The sequence below is a fragment of the Laccaria bicolor genome, genomic scaffold, assembly GCF_000143565.1.
Source record: "Laccaria bicolor S238N-H82 LACBIscaffold_18 genomic scaffold, whole genome shotgun sequence".
Lineage (NCBI taxonomy): Eukaryota > Fungi > Basidiomycota > Agaricomycetes > Agaricales > Hydnangiaceae > Laccaria > Laccaria bicolor.
Window position 1 is genome coordinate 552,572 of NW_001889889.1, and position 14,788 is coordinate 567,359.

Below are 14,788 nucleotides of genomic sequence, written 5' to 3' on the forward strand. Positions count from 1 at the left end.
TTGCTGGGCCAGCTCGCGGGTAGGTGCGAGAATGAGAGCCTGGGTGCCCTTGATGGACATGTCCAGCTGTCGTCCGGGTCAGCTAAGGATAATCGACGAGATGAGACACAAGCGAGGCTACTTACCTGCTGGAGAATAGAGATAGAGAAGGTGGCGGTCTTGCCAGTTCCCGACTGGGCTTGCGCAATAACGTCGTGGCCCTTCACAACAGGGACGATTGCACGCTGTTGGATGGCGGACGGACGTTCGAAACTGAGGTTGCAGGTTCAGCTATGTTCAGTGATTAATGAAGAGGTGACGGACCCATAGGCGTAAATTCCTCGGAGAAGTTCTGGCTTCAGATCCATGTTATCGAAGCTAGGCAATGACGAGAAGCAATCAGTGTCGTTGTAGCACTATCGGGATACATTAAGGCTTACTTGTCGACGATCTGGTCCCAATTAGACTCGATCTCGTTTTCTGGGACATCCTGAAGTTGTTCTTCTCTAGAGATAAAAGTGAAAAAAATGAGGATTGGCCATGGTAGAAAAAAGTGGGTGCTGACGCTGACATGAATAAGTTGTAGTGTTATCTCCAAGTGTCGACTGCCAGTGTCGACTTTGTCTTGGAAATGAAGGAGATTACTCAGAAACTGAGAAAGTGTTGTGTTTTGGTTGTGTTATAGATCTTGTGCTATGAGCGATTATTTTTTAAATTCTGCTAGGCTCACCGGCATCTGCCGAACATTCTTTCAGCTTGTAGTACGGGCCCGAGATTCAGTTCTAGCGGTCAAAGCGCAAATCAGCATGACTCTTTAGGCAAGTTTAAGAAACTCAGAATTGCACAAGGTTGGTCCTTAGAAATTACTCCTCGACGCAGCCGATGTTATTGAGCGGCGACAGAGCGCTAACGCACTGCATCGCCTCGCCCCAAACTCTGGCAGTACGGTACCTGGTGTCGTACTGCGGAAGCGCTGCGACGATAACTCTATCCAATCCTGCCACTGGTACACCTAGTCCGTCATTGATGGCGAAACTTAGTTCAACCATTAGCTTTGGGCTTCAGGCCATTCGAATGTCCCGGTCTGTCCGTCCAAGCAGCATTCCATCAACTCTTTGGCTTTTTTCTGAAATTTTTGATCCCTCAGACTGGTTCTCACACTGCAGGAGCTTTGAATCTACCCTTCTTTTCTTTGGGGATTTAACCCCGTCATTTTTTCTCCTGCATTTTTTACAGTGACGTTATGATCCTATCATTAACAAGAACCCCGTTTTCTCAATTGTCTTGTAGTCTTATGGTTCGTTCCGACAGCTCCAGGTCCCCAAGCTAGTAGGTGCGATGATATGGATTACTTCTTTTTTTTGGTCGATTTACTTCATCGTCTTCCTACTTACATTGTTCCTAGACATCTTTGGAGCCATACCTGGCCTCCGAATAGCCGTCACTCTGGAACGGCCATCTCAGGGAATGAAAAATTATCAACACTCATTGATGTAGCCCGCGATGTAATCAATTTATCACATCATTAATGCTCACAAATGCCTCCTTCCCCAGGTATATACCGGTCCCAGAATATAAGGGTCTGTCGCCAAGCTGAAGGTTGCTTGATCTATGAGAACCCGGTACTGAAATTCTACTCACAGGCTATATTCTGCCTGCAGGCTACGAACGCTTTTGCGCTATTTAAATTCAAGGGAAACTTTGCAATTGGAACCTCCAGCACACCCCTTCAAATTTTGTATCAAAGGGTACGGTATACGGTAACCATCTTCAAATTCTATCTTACCCTTATGTATCACTGATGTAGAGACTTGGAACTTCAGAGTCTCCGTCCCCGTCGCTTATCAAAACGTTTTTCCAAGCTCCCTACCACAAATTTAAATTTGTGTGTCAGTATGATCACTGATACCCCTAGTCCAAAAAAGAAAACCCCCACGTTCACTGCAGGTTATGGCGAACAATCACCCGAAAGTTGCGCTGTGGAAAGTTGGAAATATTTACTGCTTCTTGATTCAAGGCTTGACCCCGATATTCTACTTCTATCAGGCAAACCTTGCTATCAATGAAACACCATGCAGCTTTGGTGGCCTCACGACTTTCTTGCGTCATGTTCTGCTAAATTTTTTACCCCATGAATTCATGTATGAAAACTTCGTATTCTATTTTTTTATTATCTATGTGTCACTGATGTAGAGACTTGAGCAGTTTAGCCCAACTCCGCCTTCATCGCGTACCGAGCGGAATTCTTAGAGGCTAAAACTCCCAAGTAAACAGTGATACACCTGGTCAAATTTTTTCTAGCGTTTATGGCGGCCAAAAAATACCACCGATCTCCTAAAAATGGCGCTGACAAAAACAAAAACATATTTTCTCGTTTTCACACTGCGAAACACCGTCTTCAAAAATACCGTTGCTCCATATCGCCAGCTGAGCCCATGTGAAGATGATACTGGACAGTAACAATGTACATAACTATACTGCGGCGCTTTTTCAGGGATGGAAAGACTTTCTGGTTCAGTGTCTCCGCCCTCTTCGCGGATCAGGCCAATTTTAAGACGCTCTTAGTCGTCTAATTTTTATTGGGTGCAATCAGATAATATACCTACCTAGTCCAATTTATTTCTTGCGTTTGTGGCTACGGTATATATTGAACAGGTACCTGTAACATAGCTCTGTCAAGGGTTCATCCATTGCTTGTTTTTAGGCGTCGTTGGCTTCTCCAAATAGTATAGGGCTATTTATAGAACATTTGTGAGGCAACATGGCCATGTGAAGAATCGCGCTCTTCCAGGTTTCTTCTGAATTTGGCCAAAATTTGGCATGATTGCACGATGGGACTGCTGCTTTCTGATATGTTTCATGATTCTCCTATCCGAATTACGTCAAATAGGCATAAGTATGGTCCCGGAACTTCATGTCAGAGCTTGCTCAGAGCGAAACAGTTACCGTGTATATTGGGGGCAGGGCCCATCAAACTCAGTGACGGAATTAAGAGTTCAGGTTCCCCTTCAGCATCGATCTGTCTAACCTGACAGGGCAGAGTTAAATGAAGTTGATCGATTGCGGTAGATGTTGCGAGGCTGTCCGTATAGGTCCGCAGCGTAAACATTTAACATGCAGAGCGCCCTAGATCTCAAGTGAATAGATTCATACATGAATATGTTTCTGATCCATCCATATTCTGTTATTCCATTGTGTATATAAAGCTCTATATAAGTCCGTGTTAGAAGTGGTATACATAAGCGTAGAAATTTAGTTTCAATTTCAATTTCGCCTTCTAGGTATCAAAACTTGCCCCAAAATCGTCGTAAAATGAGGTAGCGAGTAGTTGCCATCAAAATAGTCGCAACCACGATAACACTACCTGCAGAGTAACAATCTCTCATCAGTTTCACTGCAGGCGGTCAAGGGTGAGCGACGTACCCGCGTAATAGCTGACTGCGTTGAAGCCGCCAGTGGATCTGAAAATGGCACCCGATATTGGGGGTCCACAGAGCGCGCCGACTGCGGTAAACATCATCACGGTTCCCAGTCGCCGGCCCACGTCGCCCATTTCCCCAAGAGCGAAAACTGGCATGTTGAGAGCCGATACGAACGAAGATGAGGTGAACCTCCACCCACAGTGTCAGCGCTAATTCAACCCGCGCCAAAAACAACTTACCCGTAAAGGATAGCCACAACTATGAGCGAGCCTTTGGTATGTGCATATGGCCAACCGAACGTCATTATGGCGCTAGCAAGTGTCATTGGTACCATCACATTGACAGGGCCTAGGTTTTATTTAGTACCACTCGTCCGAAGTCATCATACAGGAGGAAAGCTCAGACCAAATTTGTCTGCCATAATTCCAGTGGCGATCCGGCCAGGTCCGGAGCTAGCGTTCGCAATACTAACGAGGTAGAACGCAAAGTCCGGAGATACCCCAACAAGGACGGCGCTTGTATTTATGTATGTCAGAACTACGATAAGGGTCAATCAAAATCTTTTTTTTACTAATGGGCGAATCGTTACCGGTGTAAATCCCGAGAAAAGCGACGAGCGTCGCGAAGCAGTATATTGTGAAAGCAGGTGACCTGAAAACCCTGACATTGAAGAGGCCGCCTGGAACGTCTTTTGGCGGGAGTCGTGGTTTGAGCGTGAGATTTGATACGCTCAACATGACCATAGAAATCAAAGCCATGACGCGCATGGTCCAAGAAAATCTGTTTTTCGCGTCAAAGTGATGAATCTATATATTTTTGTGAGGTTTCTTACCCAATGAGGGGCATAAGTTGACGGGCCGCGATTGGGTAGATAGTTCCACCTATCGACGATCCCACTGCCACCATACCCAGCGCCAGCCCGCGCTTGACTAGAAACCAATGACCGACGATTCCCAAAGTGGGCCCAAAACAAATTCCGCTTCCAATCTGCAGGAATATAAAGTGAGCCACACGAGTTTAGCGAGAGAAGCGCGACATAAATTGACGGACCCCAGTCAGAATACCTTGGCAAAGTAGAAAATGCCAATATTTTTTGCATTCCGCAGTAATCAGGCAGGATACAACGACGAGTATACTTCCAAATAAGAAAGGGAATCGAAAATGCCCAAGATCTAGCAACCTTCCCGCAATAAGGCCGGGGAGGAAGACCAGGGCATACTGAGTAGCAGGGGATGAAGGTATTCTGTGCATGGATGGCGGAACTTAAAGCTGGTTACCTGTATTGATCCGATCCATGATCTGATTGGTTGGACATGACTGGGTTAGTACTACAACATTATAACGGGTGGCGAGCCACACTCACATACTTGAGGGTGAGATATCTCGCATTACATTTGACGTGTAATAAGACTGGAACACCTGGATCATGCGTTAGAGAGAGTCCTGCTGCCAATACGCGTTAACTCACCCCCCAGGCATTGACATAACCAAATCTACCAGGCGAAGGTGAGTAGGTTTTTTAAAACGAGTCACTTGAACAACCACGCACGTTGAAAAAGTGCAACACATCGCCTGGAGGGCGGGAGGTGACTTTCAACGCAAACGCGAGGCTATTCTTAGCTTACCCCACAAACAACGAGCCAGGCTCTTGTGCCGCCATCCGGAAAATTTATCTCCACAGACGGTGCTCTCGATGCGATCTCATCGATGCCCTCCTTTTTGTCTTCCCGTTCGTGATTGAAAGACGTCTGGTTTTTTAGTGACGGGAGGTTGTCTGTCGACGCCGCGGTGACAGATCGAGAATTCTGCATGGCCTTGGGAGTGGCGATCGAAGAGAAAGGGACAGTCGGGAATATGTCGTTGAGTCATATTTTTTAAGTCAAAACTCATGGCTGACTGACACAGTCATGGGGATGGTAAATGGTTGAGCCTAGTTGGCCGATTGTACCGGTTGTGCCTTGCTTGTTTGTACAAATAAACACGCCGGGACGTCCCCGGGCCGTGTTTCACGCTGAGAACGCATGCACCAGAAATTTCCTTCGCAGCTAAGAAACCTCAAAAATGAGTCAGAAATTGGGATGACTGATACGCTGCCCAGCCTAAATGTCCGGACCGTCGGGTATGACGGGGAGCGTGCGTGTGGAGGGCGTAAATCCTAATGGCAGCTTGGAGACTTGAACGGATCCAACTTTCTACGGGTTTCTAGTAAGGTAGGGGACATCCATCTCTCTCCAACGTCACGTGCAAGGCGTGACATTTCTATTTTGAGCGGCAGTTATACAAAAATGCATCTAAAACATTCCTTCAACAATTAGATACAAATCGGAAACCAGGAGTTTGTGCCAAAATAGGTTGTGAACCGACGCAAAAAGAAAAAAATGTGTAAAAATGTGTTGCACCCAAATCATATCAAAAATACATTTGGGCGTTTAGATTAGTGGCGCGTCGTGTCGAAATCAACAGAATTTCCCTGGACACACCGGAAATACAGCGAAACACAAAAGGCTCACCCAGAAAAGGTCAAAGAACCTTCAGAGAGGCTCTAAAAGGAATAGAGGACCTGAAAGATTGAAAAAGAGAAGAGAGTGGCACCTACTTTGTGCATATTTTTGTATTTTGCATACCATTCCATGAGATCAAAATCCTAGCTTCTATAACTTTGTATATAGCTTTCTAACAACAATTATAACAATCTCCTGGGAGCCAATTTTGAATTTCTACTCTGGAGTTGCATATCTTCCATCTTCCAGTCCCCGTGAATATAAAAGGAGCGTTATTGTAACAGCACGTGACGTTGGAGAGAGATGGATGTCCCCTACCTTATGTCGCGCAGGAGCCTCTCTATTCATCAGCATGAGAAAATTCGCCCAGAAGTCCAGCCTTTATTCCTGATCCTACACCCTTACAATAGATACATTAAGCATGCTACATGCCTGCAGCAAAAAGTTTGATACAAGTTCGTCACGATTCTATCACTCAATGTTGTGGTTTTTCGTCTTGATGTATTCTGGCGGTGAAAGGGTTGACTTTGGCTACGAAAAAACACTTACTTTCTAAATGCGGAGAGCATGAGGATGGAAACGCACCGGAAGTAGTCCAGCATCGTTCATAGTTTCTGTCGTTGTATTCATCTCGATTGATATAGCTTGAGCGAACTGAAGAAGCCATGGTTAGATACTGTACGGAATGAAGCTTTTTTCCTCCTTACGTCTATTCTTGAATTTTCTCTGCCAGTGGGGTCTCGTCGTACAACAGTCCCAGTCCTGGGTTCGCCGTATAGCTCGACAGAGGCACTATAAATCGTTTCTCTCATCTCCCGACGCTCGTTTAGGCTGAAGATTACATGGTCAGTGATGTCACCACGGCCCGAGAACCACAACATACGCGGAGAGAAGACTGTTAGAATATACTGCAAAAGACGTGTCAATCTGCGTTTAGGATTCAAAACGGGTTCGGCCTACGTTTTGCAAGGAAGGTGTACAAAGCTAGCCAAATAACTGAACAAAGGAGTTAGAGACGTCTCGGTGTTAGGGCGACGGAGAGCAACGTACGTGTTTCGGGAATGGATAGGAACTAGTTTCTTGAAGCATAAGTTAGTATAATGGGGAAGAAAGAGAACGTCGTACACATATTAGCAGCGCCACGGCAGAAACACTAAATGACAATAGTTAAAATAGCAAATACGACAGAAAGGACACGCAAATACCTTGTGAGTAAACCAGTGCCTTTCATAATAATAGGTCATAAAAATCATGACTTAAAAGACAAGGGATCAACTTACGAATGGTATAAGCAACAAGGCGGTCAAGTAGCCTGGCCACCCTATTAGGAAGGGAGTCAGTTCGGGTATCCATACCTGTGCACGAAAGCCGCGTACTTGCTGAAAGCGTTCTTCCGACTCTTGTGAAGGTAGTATACCATCGACGCCGCAATTGTGACGTCGATGATCGCACCGCCGACCAGCAGCGTCGTAATCAGCCATTTCCATTGGACCGCGTATTGAGCAGCAGAGGGCGTAGTGATGCCTTGGTACGAGAGAAAAGTGCTTCCTATCATTCGAGCGAAAGACGCGAGACCACAGACGAGGCCAACATAGCGGAAAGGATCGGGTAGAACCTTCCACACGCGCAGCGCAAAGAAACCCTACAATGGAACGGTCAAGGACGCTTGAAGTAATCGCGGAATTTTACTCACTTGAACCAAAAGCGTAATCAAGCCACCAATTGTCAGCGTCGCCCCCAACGCGGGGAATTGCGTCAGTTTGTCGGGTCGTCCGTATAACACAATCGTTGCGTGATAAATTTCATAGCAGATGGCTATTGTATGTCCAACTTCCAGTAGCCTTCAACCGCGCTCTTAAAAATGACCGACATATCTGAAAGAGAGCATACCAGATACCACCGACCTGAAGAAGGACGAGTCAGCGCTGGGTTCAGAGAAATCATAATGACATCACAGGCGCACCAGTGCTTTTGTTGACCAGTGATCTTCTCTGAATTGGGTAAAGTACAAGTGCGTTTGCAAAGTGACCACGCCAAAGAGAAAGACAGAAAAGAGGGTGCCTATCAATAGTGCTCCAACGGTGTCGGTGAGATCGACATGAATGAGACCTGTCGACATCCTAGAAGGTGGGTAGAGGGAGTGTAAAAGCTGGGGTCTATCCAGGACCAAGAAAGCTCATGCGAACACCCCTGTTTTTTAAGCATACATCGATTGGTACCTTGAATCTTGAATCTGGGATCGGGAGATCGGAGTCGACGCCCTGAAAGTCGCGTGGCGAGGCCAAGTCTGGCCAAGTACATTGATTCTACCTCGGCAAGATGTCCATCCAAAAATGCATCTGCTTTTGTATGAAGAAAGTACTGTTATAGAAAGCCGTAACTTTCTACTTCAACCGGAGCCCTTGCTCCTTGGTTCAAGTGGATGGAAGAACGAATAATGCGTCGGAAGAATCACGGGCCTTTCCGCTATCTGTCGATCAATCCACTCTGCCATAGTCACGCGTCCCTTCGGCATGGGAAGAAGCTCAAGCTTACGTTCAGCCTTGCCCCCTTCCTCTGAGTCTGTCTTCGTATTTTGCAAAGAGACAAAACCTATGTAAGTACATATCCCACTATTATAATTGTGTATATAACATTTTTGCCCGCCGAGCCTTCGACTCTCGACCGGCCTTTACAATCACCGGGCAAGGCTGGAAGAGTTTGCCGAAGGTCGTCTTGGGACTTGACGTTGTCAATCTGTCAGAACCGAAGGAACTAAGTACCTACTACTAACATTATTGCTCAGGTACATATCATTGATCGTTGGCTTCACTAGGCGGAGCAGATCTTTCACAGACATCCGCCCCAGGATTGCGAAGATTTTCTATCCAACTGCAAGTAGCCCCTACAGTCCAGGTAAGAGGCAAGCAACATTGTTATTTAGCAACCATCCTGGCAAAACTACAGAAATCACTATGAGACGATTCGTTGACCTGAAAATACGACATCCCCTCGGAAACGGAGCTACCGTCTAGGCATGTGGATTTGCAAGCACATGCACGGCGATGACTTTCGATTCCGAGAAAATCTGAAGCTACGCCGAGAGAACCTGACAATTTACAATTCACAATGGATCAAGGGGGTGGCAAAAATAAATCATATCGAGTCCCAAGAATCCAGCACATGAACTCCTTCCTCCTGTTGCTCCACTCTATAGGGCATATTTCTCTCGCCGCTCTATGTTTTTCTTGGAAAGAAGAAAACCATGATGACTACTCTCTCCTTACCTCTCGACGAACTAAACTCTTTGTCGCATTGACTGAGAATTGGCCAATATCAGCACAAAGGCAAAGAAGAAAACAAACTTCTGGCTCTCCCTGCAAGACGCTGTACATGACCTCAGGTTAAATAATTTCAGCAAACGTAAAGCTGATCCAAAGTAGCTTGGCAGTGGCGGTAAAGAAAGGAGAAGGGAGATTGTGCAGCACGCTCACGTGGATGTTATGGTGATCCGGGGCCCGAACTCGCGAAGCACCGGGGACGTACTCTCGAATCTCACTTCCACTGCGGCCAAGTCAATTCAAAGGCAACCTAGCGCCAAAGCGACTTGTGTGGTTCCATGTGCTTTAACTCGCCACACATCACGCAGTATGGCAACTGTAGGGATTTGGGAACATAAGTATCACTGACGTTGGTCGTGACAGCTCACCTTGGGAACTGCCGGAAATTCAGGTGAGTAGTATGTCTTTCTAGTATGAGGCAATGGTTGAGAACGAACGTGGCAGATCCAGAAAGACAAGCTCGAGCCTGCCATAGCACCCGGGGGTACACACTAGCCATCCAATCAGCCATCGGTCGCCGTTCAGCGTCTACAAATGTGGTTTTCTTACGTGAACGTTAACTTCGCCCCTATTCTCCCTGACATTCTGAATTTTCCCCCCAACACCGGTGCCGAGAGCTTTCGAATGCGCGGCCGCCGAACCCGTTGATAACTCTCTTGATAGCCGAAGACTTCAACGTGGACCGGAAAACACGGTATGTTGATTTCACGAAGAGAATGCTTCTTCAGAATAACTCCAAGCTCGAATCCTCAGGCATCAGTCGTCTTGAGAGTCGGGGCGGCAAAGATGAACAGTCACAAGTAGTTATTGGCTGGAGGCGATCCAGCTTCAGCGGACGTCGTATCTGACGGATGACATATCTACTTTCAGTAAGTTAGCTGATTCCCCTCCTCGCAGAAAGAGTGGGAAAAAGATGTATTCATTCACAGACGTCTGTTATCACTTTCACAAACGTCATTCGTCATTCGTCATAGCGTATCCGTCACCATTACTCGCTTCTGGATCATAGGGCTCAGGGACATACTAGAAGAAAAGGCATTATTGGGACGTAGAAAAACGAGGGAGTGTAGTACCTTGTGCTCCACTAATTCGATAGGTAAAAAATTGGCTTTTGGGGGTAATTTAGGTCAGCGCTCGATGGGGCAAGGTTCTGAAAATGTATCACATCTTGCAGGTCAATGCAAAATAGGAGTTTTTACCTCGGCGTTATCTCCCCACCATTTCGAAAATGCGGCTTGCAATTCTGTCAACAAAACATCTGCGGAGGGATATATGATGTTGAAACATTTAGCAATGATGTCTCCAAAATACGGATGCAAGGATGGTGCCAAAGTGTCGTAAGAACCGCCATTAGAACAGATCTGATGGTGCTTTTGCAGGACTCCGAATTGCTGATGAACTGATGCAAGCAAGTCCTCGTGAAACGGGAACCTTTCGGAGAGGAGCGCAAAAAGAATGACACCAATTCCAAAAATGTCTATCCGCCTTGGTGACTCGCCATAGTATCCCAATGGGCAGAGGTATATCGGCGGAGGACCTCTAGAAAACTCGTAATAATACGGCGCATTGTGAACAGACAACCCAAAGTCACAGAGAACGGCATGGTAGTCATCCGTCAGAAGAACATTGCTGAGATGGGGATCAGCCCATATAACGTCGCGTGCGTGGAGGTGGGCGAGACTTTGGGCGATCTCAATGGCCCAAGTCAGTCTGGTTGATAGTGGGATGTTGGGGTGAGAGGTCAGATAACAAAAGAGGTCCCCATTGCGAAGTAATGGGAGCATGATTTGCCCATCGTCGTCGGTACCAAGGTAGTTGACAATGCAGGGGTGCAATCCGAGGATTTTGTAAATGGTTTCCTCTTGAACCTCGGCATCTTTTCGGAAAACCTCACCTGTATACCTTGCTATGGTGGACATCACAAGTAAAGGGGAACGGTCTTTAACACGTTCGAAGGACGAGTCACGACACGACGAACTGTAGGCATGTGACCGTGTCTTCAATATTACAATCAAGCGCAAACACGAATTCAAATTTCTATGGCAGGCGCATATCAGTAGCCAATGCTGCGCTGAGCTTGTTTCGCCAGGAATTCTCGGTGATCCGATCTAGCAAGGCTCGTCCCTCGGTCTATGAGCCACCATATTTACAAGAATTTCGTCAGCCTCTTTGTGGGAGAAGTTGTCTGAACGCGTCACAGTCCCGGGCCCTTTGACGAGCCATCGAAATCATTTATTTGCTTCACCGGAGAGTACGAACTCAAAGATGAACCGTTGGTGAGCGCAAACTGTCACATCCCTCTTGTTCATTTTCTGGCTGATGCTAATGCACATTTCTAAGTATCCGCAAAAGGCTCGCGAGCCGTTTAGTTGCTCATGCCTGGTTTAATGGGCGCTCTCAGGACCATTTTCCGTGGTGACTGGATGAATCCCCCTTTGGAGGATGGGCTTATCAGCAATCTGGCATGTCTGGGCTTTCCTCGCCCCTTTTTATTGAGTGCTCATGCGCTTTGTAGAGCTACTAGTATTTGGAAGCGGTGATGACGACAACCAGTTTGTGGGCGGTTTTACTGTTCAAGGCCGTACATATAGTTGTGGCGCCTCATATTCAACTGAGGGGGCATCGAGTTTTGCATCAGCAAAACCAACTGAATGCATCGATGCCAACGGTTAAAGTATAATGCCTCGCTTTGGATTGGTAAATGCACAACTTACAAATACTTTAAAAAGATACAACAGTGATAAAACATCCAATTCCCAACAATACTGCTCATGCCTGATTCGAACAGGCGCTTTGAGACTACAGCTCCTCCTCCTCCTAAACTGGGTAATACTAGGAGGAATGAAGTGACTCCACTATGAGCTCATTGATTTCATCTGACCTGGCCCCTTGTACTAGAGGTTCAAAGAATTTATTGAAAGTGGTTGTTCAAATTCTGCGGGAGACTCGGACTTTGATTTGTGACCATGCATGTAAAGACTCGGAAAGACCTTGAAACTGAGTACTGAGGTATCATATCTACCAAAAAAAAGTCGCGAGTTCTTTGACATAGTGCTCATGCCTGATTCCAACAGGCGCTGTCCGGGTTTCTCCTCTAGTGCGCTGGTTGCTGGAGAAATGAGGCCCGGACACGTCTACCATTGAGCTCTGTGAAGAATTAGCCAACTTCATGTTTTTCTTCAGGCGTTTTCGAAAAACCGAGGAGGCGTTTTGTCGGAGAGTGGTTCAGAAATTAGTTGTCGAGATGGTGGCCGCATGTGCATAATGCATACTACAACATAAAATTCTGGGAACAGTTGAAAGCATCTGGTGCTCATTGTCTTCGTTCCTTCCACAGATCTAGCCACAAAAAGGAGAGAGGGGCAAGTCTACGATTGAGGTTCGTGAGTTCATTCCACTCGACTGTTCTTGCTTGCCAAAACGACACGCCTTTGGATAACGTTGAGCGCCCTGTTGAATTTCCCTGGTCCTGAAAAATCAATGTAGCCACGCAGGCCCGATGAAGCCAAGTCGAAGCCAAGACGAGGGTGGAAAATATTCGAATTTGGGAATTTTGTCAAGAGTGGGGCCAGGGATCCGTCCAGAAATGAAATATTTTGTCGAAGGCGTTGGATGGTGGTAAAAAGCACCACAGACGTGCGACGGGAGGGGGGGTCGTTTACTGGACTTGAAAGTACCAATGATATTCCTGGCCGTCGTGGTCGTTGCTGCAGAGAGCGGATTGAAACTTGAGAGATGGCGGAGCAACTGAAAACGTCGAAACCTACCACCATCTGGTTTGATCAGGCCCCAATTCCCTTGGAAAATCACCGTTCATCCTCCAACGTTTTTCGTACCGCTCAAGCGCGCGTTTAATTTTTCGGACTCTCACCGCCAGTGAGCGCTCCGTCTGTCAATGGTTCCATGAGAACTTTTTTAGACCTCGTGTCCAGCTACGCAAGAAAATCGTCACTCACTACTGCAACTTTATTCTAAGTATCGGAGCCGGTATACCGTCGCGCCAAGACCTCGGATTCTTACATCCCTACATCCAACCACGCGTCAAGTGATTGAGGCAATCCAATTGTCGAGTTTATTTGGGCGTGTGAGTGGAGTACGCCTCGTGTTCTGGTCTGTTGGAGTCATACTCTGAGAAATAGATATATTTGAGTGCATGAGGCTTCAATGACCCTTCACTTTCGGGAGGGAGAGAGACAGCGGAGTTGGGTTGAGTCACTGGGAAGGATAACGTAATCATTCCTGTGGGATTATTTTTTTCGTCGGCGTCTGACTTTTTGTCTCCTCCTCTCCATCACCTCCTCTGAACGATTCCTCGTCGTCGAGCCAATTCGTAACGTGCGTGTCGTCGCTTGCTCTTTCAAACTGGCCAGAATCCTACTATCCTGATTCTATCACTTATCCTCGCTTGCTTCGGGTCGCTGCAATCATATTGATCATAAACTGACGCTCAAGTGCCTTTGTGCCTCTTCTCCCTCTCACACAGAAACACAACACACCTCTAAGACTAAGAAGAAGCGAAAAAAAAAAATGTCGGGCGCCCGAGGATGTTTCAACTGTGGCGGCTGTGCGTGGTTGTTCCTGTTGTCGTCGTTGAAAATCCCCCTCCCCAATTGTTTCTGCGTCCCAGCCGTTTTTTGACCTTTTTTCCACGGGCGCTTCGTCGTCCCTACCCCCCACCCACGTTTCCTTGGCTGGGACTATGCTTTTTTTATACAATGTTGGCAGGTTATCTCGTTTGCAATGAATAGACAAGTGGTCTTTTTTGGCCATTTGATCGTGTTGTAGCGGGTAGCTAGCTAGCACTCCCTCCCTATCATCCTACCTTCTTCCTTCCTTCTTTTATCTCGCGCCCTTCTTTTTTCCATTTTGTCTTGTCTGTCAGTTGCGCGTGGTGTGGGGCGGGGCAGCTACTCCCATCCATACATTGTAACCGCACACACACACACTTGGGTTGTGCACCGTCGCAATCCGTTCCAATATATGTGGTTTTTTTTTGCCATCTCTCTCTCTCTCACCAACCGCAATACACGCACCGCACACGATAGTCCTCCCCACCCCTTTTTCGTTCCCTCCCCTCTCCTGTGTATATGTCTCATATTTGTTGCAGTCGGTCATCAAGCTGCGAATTGCCCCAAAGCTGGCACTCCTACCTGGTAAATGAACCCTTTTAAGCGACACGCCTGCCTCGTTTCCTTTTTGTGTCCTGTTATCTGTGAGATGCTGATGTGCCCGCTCGCCTTGTCATCTGCAGCTACAACTGTACGTTTCCTCTCCACCCAAGCGCTCTCCTACCAGTTTTGACCGCTTTTCCTGCTTTTCATAGGCGGTTTGGAAGGCCACGTCTCTAGGGACTGTACCCAAGAAACCAAAGCAAAGTCATGCTACAAGTGCGGTCAAGAAGGCCATATCGTGCGTCATCCATCCATCTACTTCCCTCTTTCTTCATCAGGCGCTCATTCCGATCTTTCCCCCTAGTCCCGCGATTGCCCCGATAACGCAGCCTCGTCTGGGGGAGGCTATTCCGGCGGTGGTGGAGGAGGAGGCGCTGAATGCTATAAATGTGGCA

At 47.0% G+C, this 14,788-nt stretch overlaps 3 protein-coding genes across 3 annotated transcripts; all 3 read right to left on the reverse strand.

Annotated features, from left to right (window-relative positions):
• Positions 1-3,263: 3,263 nt before the first annotated feature.
• On the reverse strand, positions 3,264-5,212 carry LACBIDRAFT_300117 (uncharacterized protein; the record flags this gene model as incomplete). Its single annotated transcript, XM_001882903.1, has 12 exons — positions 3,264-3,343; positions 3,403-3,590; positions 3,641-3,749; positions 3,807-3,938; positions 3,991-4,181; positions 4,234-4,388; positions 4,452-4,619; positions 4,679-4,718; positions 4,765-4,820; positions 4,870-4,894; positions 4,951-4,973; positions 5,027-5,212. The coding sequence occupies 12 exons, from the start codon at positions 5,210-5,212 to the stop codon at positions 3,264-3,266; spliced, it is 1,353 nt and encodes a 450-aa protein (XP_001882938.1).
• Positions 5,213-6,259: 1,047 nt separating this feature from the next.
• On the reverse strand, positions 6,260-8,056 carry LACBIDRAFT_300118 (uncharacterized protein). Its single transcript, XM_001882904.1, has 12 exons — positions 7,866-8,056; positions 7,793-7,806; positions 7,596-7,743; positions 7,279-7,544; positions 7,183-7,223; positions 7,108-7,126; positions 7,028-7,055; positions 6,953-6,974; positions 6,863-6,898; positions 6,786-6,810; positions 6,488-6,733; positions 6,260-6,433 (listed from the first exon to the last, which is right to left on the reverse strand). Exons 1-11 carry the CDS (start codon positions 8,019-8,021, stop codon positions 6,529-6,531), a joined length of 960 nt encoding a protein of 319 aa, XP_001882939.1. The 5' UTR covers positions 8,022-8,056; the 3' UTR covers positions 6,260-6,433; positions 6,488-6,528.
• Positions 8,057-10,397: 2,341 nt separating this feature from the next.
• Positions 10,398-11,141, reverse strand: LACBIDRAFT_300119 (uncharacterized protein; the record flags this gene model as incomplete). Its single annotated transcript, XM_001882905.1, has 1 exon — positions 10,398-11,141. One exon carries the CDS (start codon positions 11,139-11,141, stop codon positions 10,398-10,400), a length of 744 nt encoding a protein of 247 aa, XP_001882940.1.
• Positions 11,142-14,788: the final 3,647 nt, after the last annotated feature.

Excerpts from the sequence above, each read along its gene's own strand:
- LACBIDRAFT_300118 (XM_001882904.1), bottom strand. The coding sequence starts at position 8,021 with ATGTCGACAGGTCTCATTCATGTCGATCTCACCGACACCGTTGGAGCA. Across the intron at positions 6,975-7,027 it reads CCGTGGCGCTGCTAATATGT|TTCCTATCCATTCCCGAAAC; the intron begins GTACGACGTTCT and ends TCAAGAAACTAG. Across the intron at positions 6,734-6,785 it reads TCTAACAGTCTTCTCTCCGC|CCTAAACGAGCGTCGGGAGA; the intron begins GTATGTTGTGGT and ends TGTAATCTTCAG.